The following is an 11622-nucleotide window of genomic DNA, read 5'->3' as shown; positions in this document are numbered from 1 at the left end:
GAGAGAGGCTACATTGTGGGGATTGTAAACAACGTCACAAATCAAAATGCGCAGGGACACATTGGGCCGTGGAAACCGATGCTCTACGAATTCTCATCCAAATCACAATTAGATACATAAACAGTATCTCAGGTAACAAGCCTCTCCGGCTCCTCCCCTCTTAGTCCAGTGAGTGTGTTTGGGTTTGTTCTTAGACATTTGAGGTTCCCCCCCTTCTCCCATTTGATCATGGTTCACCCAGTGCAGCCCTCGTCAGACTGCTGGGGAGAGGTGGCCAAGTACTATCTCTAGGCCTGCGGAACATTTGATATTTTTAAGCTAAATGTGAGGAGGGGGAGAGGTAAGCTTTCCAAAGTTAGAGTCAAAGAGCCACAGATGCTTTGACATGCCTTTCCATGTGGATCACCACACTTCTGGGCCCGCCTGGAGTGGGGACACACGAGGGTCGTCCCCGTGGCTGTGGATTCCAACTCAACTAGTTACGAGCTTTGGCTAACTTACCTCGCCCACCTCTCCGATCCTCGGTTTTCGCTCCTTTGGATGAACCACCCCATCTCCCAATAGCTTTATAAAGAAGAGGAGGGAAGCACACCGACTCCCTGGGCCAGTGGGTGCCCCACAGGCACTTCCGGAAGGCCGCTAACTCCTAGCTCGCTAGCACGAGGGAACCCACCTGGGATCTTTCTCTGGACCATCTCGTTTCTACCGTCTACCTTTCGGATTTCCACCTACTGGCCTGATTTCATGGTCAGAATAAAGGGGAGGGACACGTGGCCCCAGTGCCCTGTGAGGAGCAGAGGCCAAAGGCAGTGCTCGGATTCTGGTCATCTACGGACCGGTTAGGAAGGGCCCCTGCCTCTGCTGTTCTGCACTTACCTGTCTGCATCAGGTACTTGATGCTAACTTCGTCAACCGGGAAAAAGGCCGCGGTGGCGCCATACTCTGGACACATATTAGCAATGGTTGCTCGGTCAGCAATGGATAACTGGGCCACCCCTGGTCCGAAGAACTCCACGAATTTGCCCACGACTCCAACTTGGCGGAGATGCTGAGCCGGGAAACAACAGACAAGCGTGAGACTTGAGAGCCAGGATTTAAAGCACAGAACCTTGCAATGCTGACCACATGAGCTCTGGGAGTAAGGCGCAAACGACTAACAGCCCAAGGCTTTTGACGGGACTTTGAAAGATAAACGCATACCAAATAATACCCACGACTGCCCTGTGGCATCCTGGACTGAATCTTAGAAAGAAAAGGCATTAATGCCACCCTGAAGGCAATCTCTTGAAGCCAGCTGGGGGACATGAAACATACCAATTCTCTGTGCTGCTAGTGCCACCAAAGGTTCTGACAATGTAACATTCCATCCGAAAACCGTTTATAAAACACAAAAAGTAGCACACAAGCGACACCACCACTCAACGTTTTTCAAAGTGAAAAACTTAATCTAATGAGATCACTGGAAGTTCTAGACATGGTAAGAATAGCCTTAGTCTTAAATATGACAGGCTTTTCCCCAAAAACACCTAGACAGTGCTCTACAGTAGATGTGACAAAACGTTAATATCTGTTCAATTTAAGGAGCAAGTCGTGTTCATTTTTGTTTATGTGAATTATTTCACAATTGTTTTTTCAGAGAAAAAGACAGGTACACAACAGATGAGTAAAAGAGAAAATCACAGAATATCTTCTTATCTGGTCATTCAAGGCAATCCCATGGTTTCCCGGCGCTTGGAGGCTCTAGCGCGGGCACACAGCCTGCATCGTGTGCTTCCTCTCGCCCAGTCATTAGACTTGCTGTGACTTGTGCATCAGGCCACACAAGAGGCAGCGTGTGCTTACCTTGGTAATGGTGAGCACGATGTCGGTGGATGTTACCAGAGGGTGGGGGTTGCCCATCAGCTTGTAGCCAATCACCTGGGGAAGCACCATGCTGATTGGCTGACCCAGCATGACAGCTTCAGCTTCGATACCACCTACACCTGCCATTCATGGAGCGGAGGAAGAAGGCTGTCATCATCCCTCACTCGATCCTGCATGTGTAATTTTAGCACCATCCCCGGTATGGATCCAGCCACAAAGCTGTATCAGTACAGTTATGTTTCTCTAGAAAGTAACTACCTTTCTTTAGTTCCCTCTATAGGACTCTAAACAAGTGCTTCTCAAAGTATGGTGGCCCAAACATCTGTATCAGTGTCACACAAAACAGGATGTAAAGTTCAAGGGTCTCCATTTTGAACAGGCACTCTTGGGTGATTCTCATTTATTCTAAAAGTTCCTAGCCTGTTATTCCAGTTCATTTTTCAAAAACATAATACACCCACTTCTGACTATCCTCAGGTGTTGCTTCCAAAAAGCAGGTTGTTGTGTAAAAATCATCAATAGGCAAAAATGGAGGCAGTTGAGGTCACTGAGGATAAGGGTGCAAAGTGTAGTGAAGAAACCAGGTGGTGCCCAGCTGTCAGAAAGAACAGCATCTGGGGTCCTAAAGGATCGTTTTCAAACGAACAGCCATCTAAGTGAGGCGGCAACTACATCGACTTGGAAGAAGCACATCAGCCAGCGTGATCCAAGGATGGTAAATAATGAAATCCACATCCGAAAGAGGGACTGGTATCAGAGTACTTGGTGTGCAGAATGCTATGGATGACAGTGAAATATCTTATCATTTGATTTCCCATTTTAAAGCTGTTTCCATTTTAAACATTTTCTGCTTTCTTTTCTATTGAGGTTTTTCTGTTTTGTTTTGTCAATGTTGTTGGTCTTGTGTGATTTCCTGTATATGACACCCAGGCTAGGTAAATCTGTAGTAACTGGGTTAATAATTACTGAGGGGCAGGGCAGGGGAGGTTGGGGGAAATGGGGAGCTAACAAAAATGAGTATGAGAAGAAAATGTTCTGAACATGGTTGTGATGAAGATGGTTAAATTTCATGATATGTGAAGTATATACCCCCAAAATTAATTTTTAAAAGGACGGCCACACCCTATCACAAAATGGACGATGAAAACATTACTGCCAAATCACATCGTTACGTAACCATCAAATGACATCATTACAAAACCTGCCAAACCTCTAAGCATCATGGACCAGCCAAGTTGACACATCCCCTTCACCACATTATTTTCATCTCACACCTTGGCATTCATCACTGCCAGCCTTACATGGTTACTACACCAAGCAGTGGAATACATAGAGCCCGCATGTGGAGAGTAGGTAAGGAGTGTCTACTTGGGGGTAAGATATTTTTTTAGGTAGTAACTTAGAAATAGAGCATCTTGGAAATAGAGAATAAATAAAACAGACATATAAACCTCATTTTCGCACAGGCATACACATCCATTCCCCTAGATTCAGTGACCTCCAAGTGAGTTCAGATACAGGCCCGAGGGCAGCATCGATGGAAAAGGAAGCCGGAAGAACACTCACCCCAGCCGAGAACGCCCAGACCATCAATCATGGTTGTGTGTGAATCTGTGCCTACGAGGCTGTCTGGATAATAATACCCGTCTTGATCAAACACCACTCTTGCCAAGTATTCCAAGTTCACCTGGTGGATGATTCCCGAGCCAGGGGGGATTATCCTCATGTTCCGAAAAGCCTGGGAACCCCACTAGGATTCAGAAAGAGAAGCAAAATTATGAACACTTGATGCATTACTCTACCCAGCCTATCTCCTGGAACCTGCCCCTTTGTACCCCACATACAAAATCGACCAATGGAACCAAGCTTGGCTCATACCTTTAAAAATTCAAATCGTTCTCTATTTCTTTCAAATTCTAGGTCTTGATTCTTCTGCAAACTGTCTGCCCTATCGGAGAGAAAAATGAAATACATAAATATATATAAATTTCAGGGTTCCAAAGGTTGCTGAGTTCTTAGTGGTGAATAATCCACAAAACAGCAATGGCCTCTGCTGGGGTTGCTGGGTGCAGGTATGCATTCACCAGGAAGGTGGGAAAACCACTCCTCAATCTGAGAAAAGGGGTAACGAGAGGAAAAGAGCAAGCCCCTGGTTCAGGGATGCCCAGAATGCCTCTATGTGCAACACCACGGGGAGGCAGCACGAACTGAATGCCACCGAAACTGAATCATGACGCCGGCCTCTTGGGAACCGCAAGTTAGATTTCAAAACCAAAAAACCTTATTTCTGAGCCCCTTTCTTCTCTGTGGTCTCCTCAGAATGCCTGTCTGAGCTCGAACGTGTCTGGGCAGGCATTTAATCTGTTACTATTGATGACAGAGAACTAGGCATTTACACACTTACAGTGTCCTCCTGTCTAGAGTCAGAGGTTTATGAAGTGGATGGCGCTGCCCAAGAAGATCTGTAAACCCCAGATTATGCACAAAGGCTTACTCCAGGTCAACTCCTTCGTTAAGAGTGACATTGGCAATGAAGGGTCTCAAGAAGCTTTCTAGGATTTTTATAACTGGACGCCATTGTTTTGGGCCAAGACAGAGGCAGTCAGTCGCAGCTTTGCAGGCTCAGCACACAGAAGGTACTCATCACTGCACATCCTAACAGGAGTGATCAAGTGATAGCTAAGCCCCAAGTCAGACGGTATTTATTAACATCCCTAAACCCAAACTGTCTCCATTCTGACTCACACTCATTTTCTCTGTCTCCATATTCACCTTGTGAGTTAGGTGCAATGATCACATTTACAAAGACACAGTGAGGTTCAGGGATTTGCTCTGGATCACACAGCTGGTAAGTAGCAGAACTGGAATTCAAACCCAAGCAGGCTGATGCCAGAGTGGACATTCTTAGTCCCTTTACCACACTGCCTCCCCGTGGCAGCAGTTACAGACACGAACAGTAACAACAACAATAGCAGCTAAAGGACAACCTTAAATCATTGACCCTAAGTGCTTTACACACACGATGAACTCATTCCATCACAACTCCTCGTGGAGGGACCACCCCAAGCATTCCTGCGTGTGTCCAAGTAGAACTGTGCTCCATAGGGGGTTAAATGGTTGATTTTTGGGTTTTTTAGGGAAGTAGATTAGCAGGCTTTTCATCCAAGCCTTTTTTTATTAAAAAGGCAACTAGTCGGTGTTCACTACATTTGACCAACTGCATTAAATTATGCATTAACCAATCTCTCTTTGAAATTAGTGTTTCTTGGATAAATACTGGAACACAGCACTAATTAGATTTCACTTAAAGAAAAAAACCTAAAAGGTTGAAAAAGGGGAGGATCTTTGGCCATTATTTCCATCAGGAATTATCTGTAGCCTGTGGCCCTGGTGCCTGCCTCTCTCACATGCCTGGCCTCCGCGAGATTATTCTCTGCGCTCTCACCACAGAGGGCATCAGAGCTGCTCGTGGTCGAAGCATGGGCGGGAGGGGGCACTTCATCCAGTTGGGGATAAACAACATATATTCACAGGAGAAGCAGAAATGTTCAGGCTGCTTTATGATCATGGTAACTCCAGGTAAATATCTTTCTGCTCATGAAAACCAAAGCACCCACTATGGTTAGCTTGGCTCATTCAGCCGCGTTCTAGTTATTGGCATGAATAAACAGACCTAGAATTCAGATTTTTCCACCGCTCAGAATTTGCCCAAGTTAGCCCAATAGAGTGCGCTTTTCATAAGGTCTCCGAACGGCCTCACTGACTCTAGAGGAAATTTCTTCTCGGTTACATAACTTGGCCTCGGATTTGGACGCAGTTCAAAGTTCCTGAGAATTGCACTTGGTGCTCCATGAGTTCACTAAGAGGCCTGGGGGAGGGAGTTTTCACGCTCCTGGAATCTGGGCAGGAATGCTCAGGATATTCTTGTAGTCTAAAAATAGGAAAGGTTATTTCTGAGATAACTCTTGAGAAGCCTTAAAATAATGTGTGATTTATCCTCTCTAGTCCTGAAACTTGTCTGAGGCCAACTGATACAATATCAAAGACAAGGAGCTCATAAATACTTAACTGAGAACATTTATCCTCTTTTTTTCTAGCTAATTTCTGGAAACAAGTCCACAGCAGACAGTTCCACGAGGCTTTACCCATACCACATTAATTTCTTACAAAAAACGAGGGATGGGATCCAAAGGTCAAATTACAAAATCCAAACCCAAGAAATAAAAACACAATATCACCAATGAAAACACTTCTGGAAGAGTCCTCTCTAAATAGGGGGAGGGGGGAGTGTGTCCCAGATTTGGATATCAATCTGGATCAGAGTTCATCTCTGCGCTGTTTTCATAATAATAACTTCAGTGCTGCAGCACTAACAAAAATGCTCCTCTGAAACCACAGTTGATGGAAGTCAAGGGCTGAAGGGGTGAGGAGCCAGATTCATTAACTGCTTAGCAGCCAAAAGCTCTTTAAATTTTGAGTCAACAGAATTGAGAGATTAAAACAAGCCAAGTTCTGTCTGCATTGGTAGTGCTTTGTCCACCCATCGACATCAATGTGAGCTCGAGAAAGATGGTGCTCTGAGGTTGTGAGACCACTGTTATAACTTGAGAAGTAAGAATTCAGGAGCATTCTTATATCAAGTAAGATAATCTCAATCTCTCTCTGTGTTCAATTCAAATATATTTAAGCCAAACATTTAAGGCAGTGGTTTTCAACCTTCCTAATGCCGCGATCCTTTAATACAGTTCCTCATGTTGTGGTGACCCCCAACCATAGGATTATTTTTGTTGCTACTTCATAAGTGTAATTTTGCTACTATTATGAATTGTAATGTAAATATCTGAAATGCAGGATGTATTTTCATTGTTAACAAATTGAACATAATTAGAGCATAGTGATTAATCACAAAACAGTATGTAATTATATATTGTGAAATATTTATAACAACAGTAAACTACATTGCTGTATTTTGCAACAGTATGTGTGAAAAGCCAACATCCGTGCTTAGGTTGAGATGGAGGAGCGGTGTCTCGGTTCTTAAGACTCTGGGAAATATGTGTTTTCTGATGGTTGTCCGTGACCCCTGTGAAAGGGTCGTTTGACCCCCAAAGGGGTCAAAACCCACATGTTGAGAACCATTGGTGTCAGGTAAGCTCAGGAGATAAAGTGGGGGTGGGGTGGGAACACGTTGCTTAAGGATGGCTTAGGGTCCAAAGGGAAGGGAGAGCTGGCAAGCGTCTACTCTGTTTGTTCCAAGAACAGGGTGGATTCGGGGCACAGAGCAAACTTCTCCATCTTGAATTTATCTGGTTTAGATACTGGGAAGATGAAGTTCAGATGGGCCAGTTCCTACATTACTCTGTTTAGAATACACTGTGAGTCCTGAAGCAAGCGAACGAAAACTTTTTTGTTTTGTTTTCTTTAGTGGGGTTTGCTTCATTTTCTTCAATGGCATTATTACTCAAAACAATAGCTTCCTATTGTCGAAACAAGGCCAGTGAACACCCGTAGGATAATCACTGAGCAGTTTGGTACCACTCTCTCCCATCTTTAACCCTGCACAGCGTTCTATCTCGTTGGGAGCATGCTGTCCGAGACAGCAAGCTGAGGCCTGACCATGTGGCCATTATTTCCCTCAGGAACTGTCTGGAGCCTGTGGCCCCGGTGCCCGCCTCTCTCCTCTTGAGACGCTCTGTCCATGCCTGGCCTCCATGACCTCACTCTTTGTGCTCTCACCCCGGAGGCTTTGGAAGGTGATATTTAGGGATTAAAAACCCACTAAAGTTAACGTAGAAAGATAAGTAAATGATATAAATTATATAAAATAATACCTTCATAAACATTATTGACCAAAAAGTTTCTTAGTTTTTTGCCCCCCACCCCCACCAATTTCAGATAACTATTAAGGTATTCTTGGAAATGAAAATTTTTCTTTCTAGTGGTCTTAATACGTATCACTTTTATTATTTCGAATTTGCAGTGCTATTTCTCAGCTCACTGCTATGGGGTCCACTCTGAATCATAGCAGCTGGCAGGACAGGGTAGAGCTGCCACCGTGGGTCTGAGACGTCTCATTAGGGGAGTAGAAAGCTCCTCTTTCTCTTATGGAGAAGCTGGTAGATTTGAACTGCTCTCCTTGTGGTTTGCAGCCAATTAGCACCGCATAAAGGTGTCTCTCTCATGACACCTTTATAATTAATATGTTTATTTTCTAATCTTAACTGTATTGATAAGAGAACATGGTATCTGAGAGGGTTAATTTCCTTTTTTTTTTACCTGGGAGGCTGGAAAGGTGTGTTGTGTGCATGTCCCTTTATAGGGAAGTCATTTGCTTTCCTCTGCCCGTCACCTGTTGGGTCATTCCTTCATCCCCGAATGAGTTACACTCACTCTTTCTATACTAAAGACGTTAGCACCTTTTCAAATGAATTGCAAATATTTTTGGCTAGTTATACTCTTCTATTAGAAGTCAGTCCATCGATGAAGGTTCTTTCTCATCCGGACACGTGACACATTCATACTTTCATAATCTTCGAATTTCTTCCATTAAACTTTTCTGACACTAATACTTTCATTCACATGAAGTGCTTCCTCTACCCTCACAATTATTTTGTATATGGAATAGTTATTTCTGTTCTCATTGAGATTTGAAGACAACTTTATTAACTTATATTTCTGGGCAAAGATGCCAGCCTGCTAGGAGTTCCTGATTGCCTTCCCAACTACGGCTGTGCTACTTCTAGAAAGGATGCCAGGTACTTCGCCTGCTCCTACCCCCACCCCCACACTGACTGTAGGCTAGGTGACTTGCTGTGATGAATGGTACTGTGAACATGAGAGGCCCTGAGCCAGCCCTTTGAGATTACACATGGTCTCCCTTGTTCCCTTGAGCCTCTGTGACCACCAGATAACAGCTCTCTCTTTCAGCCTGGGCCCCCCAAGTCATCACTGAATAAGGCTGACTGCAGGTGTGCGGGACAGTGCGAGCAAAGCCTTGCACAAGGGTCAGCTGGCCTCCCAATGTAAACACATTAAGAAACAATTCTTGCTCTTGTCTGCCACTGAGGCTTTAGGTTTCATTAGATAGCAATTGCTGATTTGTACAACCCAATTCTACAATGAAATATTCGTTATTTTGCCTGGGGCAAACCTTGTTCTTAAGAGAGAAGTACAAATGGCATTCTGACCAGTCGATACCATTGTGATTGGAAGGGCAAAGGCTACTATTTTTACCCTCTCAATTTTAGTCTCACCAGCACCTCTTCCAGGCCCTGTTAACTCGCGGAGTGTTTCACTTGGATTCCATTGTGTAATGTTTTCTGTGTGCTCTTTGGTGTTATCTGCAAGGGGAGGGATATGTATTTCAAGGCTTCATATCCTGATACCACTTCAACCCTATATCACAATGTAAAGCCAAGACTTTGGAAGAATGATATTTAGGGATTAAAAACCCACTAAAGTCAACGTAGGAAGATAAACCATGACTTGTCCATCTAGTCCCCAAGTCATCTTTCCAATGGGCTTGGACAACCAGTACTGCATACGTTTTGCTATGAATACTTCCTCTTAAAGTTTATGAAGATTTCTGGCCTATAAAGATAGTTCAGAAGGACACAGTCTCCCGTTCAGTTTTCTTCACTGTCAAAGGTTTTCTCTGTGAAGATGTTTTAAATACCCAAGCCTTGGGCATCGGAAACGAGGGGAGAGAATAAAAGTTACACCCAACTATCCTCCAAGCCACAGGGATAAAAATTTTCCCTTCTGAGGCAATAGCAAAACCAAATATGTACAGATCGCTGAATGGAAAACGAATTTGCTCCGCAAACTTTCACACAAACCACAGTTAAAGGAAGAGAGAAATACAAGGGCATCATGATGCGTGCAAAAATCAACAACAGTATTATAGGCACCTTCACGTCGCTGTCCAAATTCTCATTCCCACCAAAGGATCAAGCCCAGGTCTCCCGTCGAGTGTGCTAAGTGTTTGCTCTGAGCTCAGCCCTAGCACGCCTGGTGCCACTCAGGTGACAACTTCCCTTCCAGGGCTACAAACCTGCTACAGACACTAAACTTTCCAGCATCTCCCAGAACAGGGAGCTTGATGTAGGCTTTCTTGCTGGCAGGAAATCTCAGCAGGCCTCGAAGGAGAAGGATTTTGACAAGAGAAGAGGGAGACAGAGGATCCAAGCCGCGGAAGACAGAGGATCCAAGCCAAAGGGGAGGCTGGGCATTAGGGAGACCCCCATGGAGCAGTGGGTAGAGGCACATACAAGGCAGTTACTTCTGATCACAGCAAAGAGTACGGCCGCAGTGGAGAGGGACAAAACCCACTGCTGGAGGCCAGTCACATGCTGGAGGTCGTTCAAAAGCTCCCGTGGAAAAACTTCAGGTATTGAATTTTCAACCAGATTTTCAGCTGGATTTAAACACAGGCTATCCCCAACCAAGAAGTAAATAGGAAAAAACCAATTCCATTAAAAAAAAAAGTCTATCCCCTAATCTATGTCTTCAGTGGAAAATCGACATTAACTTTAACTTTGTACAATACACCTTTCAAAGACTTCATTCTTTCATTGAACTACAAACACACATTGAAAAACAACCCCCCCAAACAAATCCTGAAGTCCAGACTGTCCACCAAGCAGAAGACACTGCCTCACCTTCTGTGGAAATCCACCTGGATGGAGTGATCGATTACAAGGTCAGCGGGGCACACCGGGTTGATTTTCTCCGGATCGCCACCTAACTTTTTCACAGCGTCCCGCATCGCAGCGAAGTCAACCACGGCCGGCACACCCCTGTGAACAGGCAGAATGAAGTACAAAGTGTCTCGTAATTGGATTTTTCAGTTTTTGCCTTCATTGATAATATTGGCAATGGCTGGCTTTAAAGCCCATGTTTCTAACTATGTTTCTGCGAGGAAAAGAATCCACTGATGGGAAGAACTATGACAGAGTGGTATTCTCCTACGGCATTTTATCACTGGCTATAGTCCAAACTATGGGGGGACGGGCGATCTGGGACTTTTTCAGAGATGAATGTTTTGCATTCACACAGTGAGCTGACAAAGGCCTGGGGCAGTTACATGGGTCATGGCTTCAATGTCAGACCATGCATGAAAGAGCGAATATCATCCATCAATCAGACTGATGTCAAGGGAAACATTCTTATCATCTTTGAGAATAAATTTAGGTGGTCTTCCACTAGTAAAAGAAAATTTGGTGCCTAGAAAACACTGAAAGAGCATCATTCAATCATGGAAAGGCTGCATCTCAACACTGAGGCAGAGATGGGGAGAAGGATTCTGGGAATAGCAGGAAGTGCATCGAGACTTAACAGTAACAGGTTGGATCAGTGTTCTCCAAAGTGGGTCACACTGTCCTCTGCACACACACCCCTAAATATTCAGGGGGCTGTACAAGCAGATGCTTATCTTAGATTATGAGCTAGATTACAACATTTTTAATTGCCAACGGGGTGATGGGAAATTTTATGGTAGGCTGGGAACCTGTGGGTTCCCAAAGAATGTAGGCAGGCATCTCCCCGATGGCGAGGACTGCAAGTGCTGGGAGCATTTCGTTTTGGACGCACGCCACTGTCCAAGGACAGCTACTCGAGTCTGGGCTCCAGGAGTGACAGGCGTTGCTGTGGGAGAAAAACACGCTGAGAGAGCATTGGGCTCTGCTGCCTCAGCCTCTTTGGTTTTGCTTCCAAATACTGGATAATAAATTACATGGTCACGCTGGTGATTTGGGTGGT

At 44.6% G+C, this 11622-nt stretch overlaps 1 protein-coding gene across 1 annotated transcript in view; it reads right to left on the bottom strand.

Annotated features, from left to right (window-relative positions):
• Positions 1-11622, bottom strand: part of ACO1 (aconitase 1) — a 30313-nt gene that overhangs the window by 15336 nt on the left and 3355 nt on the right. The window contains exons 3-7 of the mRNA XM_030885348.2: positions 10524-10661; positions 3742-3811; positions 3430-3613; positions 1843-1982; positions 877-1048 (exon numbers count right to left, since the gene is read on the bottom strand). Of these exons, the coding sequence (XP_030741208.2) occupies positions 877-1048; positions 1843-1982; positions 3430-3613; positions 3742-3811; positions 10524-10661 (704 nt within the window). The remainder of the gene's footprint in view (positions 1-876; positions 1049-1842; positions 1983-3429; positions 3614-3741; positions 3812-10523; positions 10662-11622) is intronic.

Source organism: Echinops telfairi, unplaced genomic scaffold (genome assembly GCF_000313985.2).
Source record: "Echinops telfairi isolate 266 unplaced genomic scaffold, ASM31398v2 ScPeMD7_25;HRSCAF=90, whole genome shotgun sequence".
In the NCBI taxonomy this organism is placed as follows: Eukaryota; Metazoa; Chordata; class Mammalia; order Afrosoricida; family Tenrecidae; genus Echinops; species Echinops telfairi.
The sequence above is the reverse complement of the archived record's forward strand: the minus strand, read 5'-3'. Positions and strand labels throughout refer to the sequence as shown.